The sequence below is a fragment of the Pholcus phalangioides genome, unplaced genomic scaffold (assembly GCF_987345545.1).
Source record: "Pholcus phalangioides strain wild (caught in Gottingen) unplaced genomic scaffold, Ppha-v1.0 ptg000008l_1, whole genome shotgun sequence".
Lineage (NCBI taxonomy): Eukaryota > Metazoa > Arthropoda > Arachnida > Araneae > Pholcidae > Pholcus > Pholcus phalangioides.
Window position 1 is genome coordinate 26,999,645 of NW_028301601.1, and position 9,397 is coordinate 27,009,041.

General features: G+C 36.0%; 2 protein-coding genes across 2 annotated transcripts; both read right to left on the reverse strand.

Annotated features, from left to right (window-relative positions):
- Positions 1–1,190: 1,190 nt before the first annotated feature.
- On the reverse strand, positions 1,191–7,057 carry LOC149084127 (transcription elongation factor A N-terminal and central domain-containing protein 2-like). Its single transcript, XM_089234470.1, has 5 exons — positions 6,918–7,057; positions 5,125–5,209; positions 2,923–3,064; positions 2,530–2,729; positions 1,191–2,399 (listed from the first exon to the last, which is right to left on the reverse strand). Exons 2-5 carry the CDS (start codon positions 5,170–5,172, stop codon positions 2,217–2,219), a joined length of 573 nt encoding a protein of 190 aa, XP_089090596.1. The 5' UTR covers positions 5,173–5,209; positions 6,918–7,057; the 3' UTR covers positions 1,191–2,216.
- Positions 6,931–7,335, reverse strand: LOC149084128 (uncharacterized). Its single transcript, XM_089235268.1, has one exon. It carries the CDS (start codon positions 7,333–7,335, stop codon positions 6,931–6,933), a length of 405 nt encoding a protein of 134 aa, XP_089091394.1.
- Between the last annotated feature and the right edge of the window lie 2,062 nt (positions 7,336–9,397).

Genomic DNA, 9,397 nt, shown 5'->3' on the forward strand with positions numbered 1-9,397 from the left:
GAATTTCTAACAAACTGATAGGCCACCACCACACAAAATCTGCTAACGTCTGCAGGGTATAGGGGAAGATAAGAAAGAGCATTTGGGGCTTACATGCTAATCTTTCTGCACACATAATTAAAGTGCATGCCTTTCCTGAATTTTGAGGCATAGTTGCAGCCTACTGGAGATGTCACATAATTGTCCATTTTTCATGAGACCTATTGCTTCACATAAAGTAATTTACTGATCATTCTATGTTAGGAAGAACCCCCCCTTCAACTGTAACAAAACGGCTTCAAGATCTGAACACTAACATTTCTTATCTTGAGATAAGGAATGTTAGTATTCAGATCTTGAAGCCGTCTGTTGCAAAATGTTCAGCTTGTATGATAGAAGTTTTACATTTCTCTAACATAAGAACAGTATACATAGTGAATTGCAACCATTCATATGAGGAGGGTTTTCAAACTTTTTTAAATCTGGGATACCCCTGAGGTTTTGAAATTTGCCCTATTTCTCATCAATGAAATTCCTTAGTAGTAACTTTGAAAAGTGGGAATTTTTCACGCTTCCTTCACAGGAAACTTCAGCAACTATTCTGGAATCTTTTATCAATGACACTTCTGATGTTTTTCCATGTTAACATTGTAATTATGTCTTGAACATCGCTGTCGATCATTTAGAGTTGCAGTATAAAAGTTTTGTTCTGTAATTATGTATTATACTCAGATATTCCAGCTTGAACATCAAAAATTTTCTAGGCGCAGGTTTCAATATATTAGCTATCAATGGCATGAATAACTGGTTTTATTGGGAAGGCATAGAATCTTTACCAGTCCCTATATTTGAATGGCTACTATTAGATTTAAATTCGTTTTTGTGCTCACAGCACACTTCCAGTCCCATGTGGCCTGGCAGCCTCACAACATGATCATCACAAAAAACAAGTCCAGGCATCTGTTACTTTGAACTGCTCTTCCCTCCCCATTTTTAAAACACAAGCACTTCCTGGCGTTTACCAATTAGTTGGAAATTCATCAACGGAATGTTTATGAGATGCATGTGTGCTGGTTTAATAGTGGCCATGTACAATAGCCATCCTATGCAATTTTGAGAGTTGATTTCATTATCAATGAGCATTATGTGTACATAACAAGAAGCATAGCTACATTAAGTTCATTTTGCTCAATACAGTCGTCACACACACACACATTATATAACATTTTTTATTGATTAAAAACATTGTGGTATATAAAAATGTAAAAATAATACAACACATGGAATTTTACAGTAACTATGTATATAAATATCTTAAAAAGATTCGCTTTGGCATAAACTATTCACAAGCATAAGGATCAGCAATGTATTAAGTACCTTAGATTGATTCAATATAAAAAGTTTACAAAAAAATAAATGCTGATTCAATTTCATTGCCACTTTACAAAGCAAAATAAGTGATTCCTGCATTATCCGTTCCACTTTTCAGAAATGGAAGTTTTTCTTCCCTCTGCAAGGCTGAGTGATACCATCTATTGTTTTATTGCGCTTCAACTACCACATTTTATTTTTATTGTACCTATGACTGTAATACGCACATTCGAGATTTTAGTTATATGTTCAGTTTTTTTTTTGTATAAATGTGAAAATATTTACACGTTTTGTTCTTTTATGTCCCTTATACTAAGCAGTGTAAGCCAATGGTGTATAAATAAAATGTGTGCACAGCATGCACTGTATATATATATTTTTTCAATTCTTCAAATCATTATATGCAGTTCTGAATTTCAGTGTATGAATCACCATAGAGTAGGGGTTTTTAAACTGTGGGTCGTTCAAATCCACTTGCAGCCAGGGATTCTTGAGCTATGTGTCACAACCCAAACTTGACTTGCAGGGGCTTTCTAGATGAGTCGTAAATCCTCATTTACGTTCATGATATAAATGTACTTATTGGGTCATTGGTTTGACTAATTTTGAAAAAAAAAAAAGTCTCATGGGTCGTGAAGCTGATTTTGTTCAAAAAGGTTAAGAACCCCCGCTATACAGTGTCATAGCCTTAAAAAATTGACTGCCGATAACTATCAAATGAAAAAAATAAAATTTGCATGGAAGGTTCCAGAGTTCCATTGCTTTAGGCTTAACAAAAACTCAACACCAGCTTTCTACACTATGAATTGTTAGTTAAACATCACTGGGGGGGGGGGGGGGGGGGGGAATGATATAAACTCTTGTTTTTAGAACTTAGATACAAAATCAGCGAGTGTAATTCTTCCACTTTTTAATGAGTCTCTTTCTTTTGTGTTGTGTTTGAGAGCAAAAATAATTTTTCTCGTTGTTTTCTTGTAACTTGTACTGGCAAGTCTATTATTTCTGTAGAATATCTGTTTCTCGAGAGTATCTGCCAGTTTTCTGTCATCCTGGAATAATTTTTCGAAATTTCGGTTTTTGATAACAATATGCTAAACATGCATACACAAATTTTCATGTGACATAAGATAAAGAAAAAATAAGTTCAATGCACGGAATAAATATTTCCTTCCATTTTACCTCAGAATCTCCCAGTTCCTTAGAGAAATACTTGATGGCAGTGTTTCGGAAATGTTGGGTTTTTAAGTCATAACGAACCTCCAGTGTAGGTTGGCAATTTTCAGGCCGCTTTAGATTCTTGTTCCAAGTACAGAGAAGGTCACAAGCCTTTTTCGAGATCTCTTCATTCTTGTGAGAGCACAAAGGCTCAACAGCGGCACCTATGGCAGATAATTTGTAAATATGCATTATGCTACCCGAAAAAAGCAGAGGAATTTATAAGTTAGAAAGTGTCATGGGTATGATTTAAGGTGACAATATTCTGTAATAATTGTACTGAATTGATAAAAAAAACAGCTTTATCACATGAAAAAATTTTTTTTTACAGTAAATGAGCTAGAGAGTTTCACATACCGATATCTGTCATCACTAAAGCTTCCTTGCTAGGTTTCTTTTTGCTGAGGTAAGACAAGGAGTCCAACAAGTCATCAATGTCTTGATTTTTATATTCCAATATAGCTTTGTGTCTTAGGAAATCTTCATAAACGACGACTCCCTGAAATTTGAAATAAATTATCCATTAAAAAATACAGTGATAACTCGGCTAGCGAAGATAATTCATTCCGGAATCACATTCGTTAGCCGAAACACAATTTCCCACAGCTTTTTGTGAAAAACTGTTTAATTTGCTCTCTCTAGAAACAGTCCAAAATTTGACGACAAGCTTCATAAAACACTAAGAAGCACTTACAAATACATACATTAGAATACAAATACAGTACTCTCAAAGCATAATGTTTTGCATTGTTCTGCAACGAGCCCTCGGCTGAATGAAAATGTTCTGTAGTAAAAATGCTCATAATTGTGTAGTGTTTTCTACATTTTTCTTAAAGTCCTTCCAGATAGCTGGAGTAGCACTGATTGTTCTGTGATTCACGTGTCAGATTTTGGCATATTCTGCTTTCTGGCACAGTACTCTCTTGACTATCCAGCCTAGTTAAATAATTCTCCGTGATAAAATGAGGAACAATTTACTTTGCCAAAGAGTTCTAAGTGTTATCAATTTGTGTAATCATTTATCAATGAACAATAAAAAAAATTTTGAATAATTATGTAAGAATCACGTCTACATTAATATTTTGTTTTAAAAGTTCACGTATTGATATATAATATATGGTTTTCATGATTTTACATTTCCTGCAATTCAGTTAGCCATTATCAAATTTATCTTATAATGAGAGTACAATATTTTTGTGCTTAGAATTCCTTTTTCCTTTAATTTTCAAAACATGCAATACCATAGACGCATACCAGGAGAAGGGTGGTTAAAACAAGACGGTCAAGAACAATTTTTTCCACGTTATTCTGCTCTTGGGAGGGGCGATCGCCTCCCTCTGGTTCCACGCCTGGGTTAGAGTCGAGATTACAGTGTATTTTTGCAGTAAAAATATTAAACACTGGGAAACAATAAAGCAGAAACCCCCTCCCCCCAAGAAAGTCCTGCTTACACTATTGTGCAGTACATAACAAACATGACAAAGTACTGACCTGTACTTAGAGGTTAGAAAATGTGGATAAGAGTGGGTTTTGGTATAAAAAGGATGTTTTTAATAGTATAGGAGTGTGGTAGTGAGCATTTATAGGACTATGGCCACTGGCCTATCTGACTTTTTTTTTTTGTTATCGGCCTACCCTTCTGCCATATTAGGCCAGATAATTTAGAGTCTACTGTACCAGCACCAACTATAGCAGAAGGCCTCCACATAAAACTCATCATGTCACTGAAAAAGGTCATCGGACACAGCAGGCGAACACATGCGCCATCTTCATCCTTTTTTGTAGTATATCTAATGGCTATAAGTGAGATGACCTTCTTCAGTGACATCACAAGCTTTGCACTGAGGCCTTCTGCTACAGATGTACTGACCAAAGGCTGAGATGAAGATTTACAAGAAAATGAGATACTGAAGATATTTTTACTTTGTGAGATATGTACACAACCAAAAACTAGCTTTAGTCTACTATAGCTAGTGTTTACACACCCCAATTGAGTTAGTGTGCCCTCATCCATTAGAGATTTGGTCTGCTCCTTTCTGTATCTGATACATGCAGATGGAAAAGATGAGCTCCCCTAGAATGTTGAGGCTGTTCAGTCCTGTACTGAAAGATCACACATTGTGAATACATAGGCTCGTTTTTTTTTCAATGGATTTTAAAAGCTTGAATTATGAGCTATTTAGCTGAATCTTTAATTTAACTTGAAACCATTCAAAAAGTAGAAGTGCATCTGGAAAAATATACTGAGGAGGACATGAGTTAATCAGGCTCAAGTGATAGTAATATTTCTGATGATGATTGGGGCTAAAATTCAGCTGTTTTATGTTAGTGTGTGGATCTGCGTCAAAGAAAATCTTCGTTAGCTGAGGCAGAAAAATCACAGAAAAAATCCAATCCATCACTGTATTGCATTATGCTAATTATACGAAATAGTAGCGTTTGTTTTCTTTAACATATAAGATGCTATATGTTATGGCCTCTGTGGCCCCTGAAGAATATCGCACAATTACTATCAAGAAAACAAAGAGAGATTGTTTTCTAATTTCATAAAAATTATACCTTTAACGATGATATGGTAGCCTGCTTCATGAACTTATTTTTAGCCATGGTTGATAAAGGTTCTAACTGTACCAATGATTTCAGCCTGAAAATCGAACAAGACAAATCAGATTAATCTCAGAAGAAATTATACATGCTTACCAGGGTTAAAGCTGGATAAAAAATTCCTTTTGCAAAAAAACAAGGGGAAAGCTTTAGCAAAATTGTTACAATGCTAATGTAATGATTGATGGTTGGATGTCTACTCGTTTCGTACCTCCTGTACACATTTTTACGAAAGTGGCTATTACTTCTTTTGCATTTTACGAAAAATGTGACTGTAGCTTAAACCCTGATGCTTACTGTTTATAAATGTATAAAATATTTATTTTTTTATCATTTAAGAGTCGATAAAATTCTAATTATGCAATAACTCAGTGGTTTACAAAACGTGTGTCACTGCAAGCTGGCAATATTGATGTGTGCCTGTTTGGTCTTTGAAATGTTTATTTGTTAGACTATTTTGGCATCCCCTGCTCAGTTGCCTGCCCTCACTTAGTTGTTTGCCCTGTATTCTAAGATAGCCTTCATCTTTGACAGCAACCAATTCACAGTGTCTTTCATTTCGATGCCAAGTGAACGTCTAGAGATGACATACCCAGATTGTGTGAGGAGGGTTGTTGTAGTACTTCTCTGTGAGATTTCACAATAAGATAGGTTGTTTGCTGGGACATATTGTCACCTTATAATGAAAACCTCTTACATTAAAAATTTCCAACTTGAAGCAGAATATGTCGAAAACTGTGGCATACATTACAGGTTACTTTGGAAGAACTTTAAGAAAAGCGTAGAAAACACACACAACTATTATGGGAAATTTTGTCATCAAATTTTTCACAGAACATTTCTGAGTCAGCAGAGAGCTCATTGCAGAACAATGTAAAGCATTCTGTGTTTTGGGGCTTTACAGGAAGAGCAAAAAAAAAAAAAAGATGGATATCCAATTGAATTACACATACACAAAAGATGTCCATTTATACCATATATTTTTTTCTCTATAGAGAGAAAATCATTGCTAATTTTTTTTCCAAAAAGTGCTATTGGTGAGATAGGATGTTCTCAATCTAACACTGTCAAAAAGTCATTTTCGAAAAAAAAACTGATGTACGAGGTTTTCAATATACGGTGTCAATATGCCATATGTGGTTTAAGCAATGTCATTCTACACTAGGCTTTAATGCTTCTCATATGGTAATGTCCACGCAATGCAATTTAAAACCTGACTATTAGCATTACGGATCCATGTTCACGAATCTCAATCAGTAGCGGTCCATGATCATCTTCTATAACCAAAGACTATTGCTCGTTGAAGTTGACCATAAGCAAATCGAGGAATGCTGGAAGTAAAAGTTGGTTGGTGGGGCTTAATGTATAATATATAGGCCTACCTTTTTGTAGTCAAGTTTTCAGCTATGCCGAAAATGAGATGTCACTAATATTATCCTCTCTGGTGCTAAAACATAGATGTTTTAGGTGTTTACCATAGGAAAACAGTCATGCCACTTTTCTTATTGATGAGTGGACGTTGTGTTGCACTGAGCGATTCATATTGCATTCCCAGGAAAAGCTGGGTTATCAATCCCATATTACTCGACATACAAACACACAAGGAATGGACCTTATTTATTGCATCAAGTTTTAAATAATTCAATTACTTCGAGGCTATGGCATGTAATTGAAAGGGGGGACAGAAAAGATCCAGCGAATCATTAACTATTTAATATACAACTTTGTATAAAATAGTGGAATATTACCAGGGAATGGGTCTCAACGCTTTTTCCTCTCGAGTAGAAAATTTCTCCTGGACTTCAAATTGGCGCGAAACAAATGCACGTCCAGGCCATCGGCATTACGAATCGCGGTCGCGATCAAGGATATTCGCCCGTCATCCTCGCCCTTGGATACTTCGCCGAATATCTGATAGACGGATCCTTCGATAATGACCCTGTCTCCCAAGTTCTTCAAATTCACCTCCAATGGCTCGGCGGAACTCCTCTTTTGAGTTGGATCGACGACTTTTCCAATCGCTGCTTCGTAATCGTAACTTTGCAGCTTAGCGATTATTCTCAGCTTTTTGGCTTGGACGATTTCTTTTGGATAATCGCCAGCGACGAGCTCGTCGACGAAACAGATTTCGTGGTAGTCACTTGAGAGCTTCTTATTTCTACTCATCACCTCATTAAATTACAAGGAATTACGTCTTCACCACAATCATCTTATCTATAAATAATCATCAACAGATCTTATTTCCCGCCAATAATGATATTAAGTCTACGGTATTCGGCTGATCAAATCATGGAGCCTGTTCGGATTCGTCAGTGTGAGGGAATGACGTAATAAGGCAAACTCGACTTTTGTCACACGTCCTGAATGCGCTGACCATACTAGTACAGATAGAAAACAATACCCGGAAGTGATAGAAATGTAAGCTGGCTATATTCCACATATAAAAATGAACTTTGGAACGCAAAATACGGGAAATATCCGGAGTTGCTAAAAAATGATGCCAAAAGTATTGAAAGTTGCCAATTATGACTGAAATCGTGGGAAACCATTGTCAAATGGTGTGAAATTAAGCACTTTCGCAAATCGACAGTGGATTATAATGTAATTAATGAAAAACACAAGGATAGGCCTGTGGTGTGCCGGCGCCCTCAGTTCATATTTCACTCGCCAGATGGCGTCGCCATACCATAGTGTACTTCCATACTCAGTACAAATTTTTCTTTCTTGTACGAAGTGTACAACTCCACGATGGCATGTTTTTTTTTTAATCAGTTGTCTACACACGCCAGAGACGGAGACACGTTGTTATCTCGGGGTCGCGAAACGATCCTCATGTTGTAAATTATTAAATACGCTTTAATGTAATCATACTTCTGATTCTCTTGGAGTCGTCAATATGACTTACAGGCCTGATAGGGCACCAACCTGAGGGCCCAGGACAATTATTACCGTCATTTTTTTGTTTTTTCATTCTATAAATTAGCTGTAGAAGGGCCCACCAAAGATCCTAGCTTTGGCCCCTACTCTAGGATGTGGGGGGAAGAGGCGCTGGTATGAACATGACAAACACATTAAATCCATGTAGAAGATCAGCGTATCTCTGAAATAAGTGGATTATTGGAAAAGATTTACCGAATTCTTTTAGATTCATTTTGTAAAACTTCCATCTTATTTGCAAATAATAAATATACGTAATTTTTCAAAGATAAAAAAATATTTTAAAAAACTAGTTGCAATCCGCATTATTCAACAATATTTAAAAATGAATTATCTGAACATTATATGGTCCAGGATGCTGATTCCGAATGGTAATGTTGGTTTTGTATGCAGATGTTGATACGTGTGAAGAAACCCAACATTATTGATAATGTTGTTATGAACGTCTTATTTCAATTTTTATTGCAAAATACGTGTAGTTAGGGTGACCATACGTCCCGTATTTCCCGGGACAGTCCCTGTATTTTTGGTCGTCCCGACTTTTTCGCAAAAGTGTCCCGGTTTTTCCCGTATTTTACACGACGCTTACTTGAATTTTTATTCTTTATTGAAGTCAAAGATTGAAATTATTTTTCAACTAATAAACTATATTATGATAATTACAACTATAAATGAGAATATTTATCTCCCACATTTGTCTTGGTGAACGTTTTTTTCGTGAAATTCATTTTAATCCACTGGAATTTGCAGTAACGTTTCATTTCCCGCCATTGTGATTTTACCGTAATTTTAACAATATTTGGCAACTTTGCTCGGTTTTGGCGTCATTTTTGGCGATAATTTGCGATGTCACGTATTTTCCCGTATTTGAAATCTCAATGTCCCGTATTTCTCTCGAGGAAATATGGTCAGCCTACGTGTAGTGTACATACCATGCGCGGGGAAAAATAATTAAGGCGGTTTTAGTGAAGAGAAAAGAAACATTATAAATTTTTCCATATTTATCAGACTTTATATGGGAATTATGCATTATTATCGGTAAAAGTGATAGTAGTGAAATTTAATAAACTTTTTTTTATCGAGATCTCGATGCCGGTGGTTATGCATAATCAGGAATCTTGGAAGATTCATGATTATGCATAACCACCGGTGTATCAATTTTACGCACAGTAACATATACGAACCAATAACGACCGCAGCCAAACGGCGCATAAATGTGAAAGTCGTATAAACGTGGTTCTACAAAATATCGAAACTTCCCAATGGCGGACACTCCCCGTTAGCGGAGAAA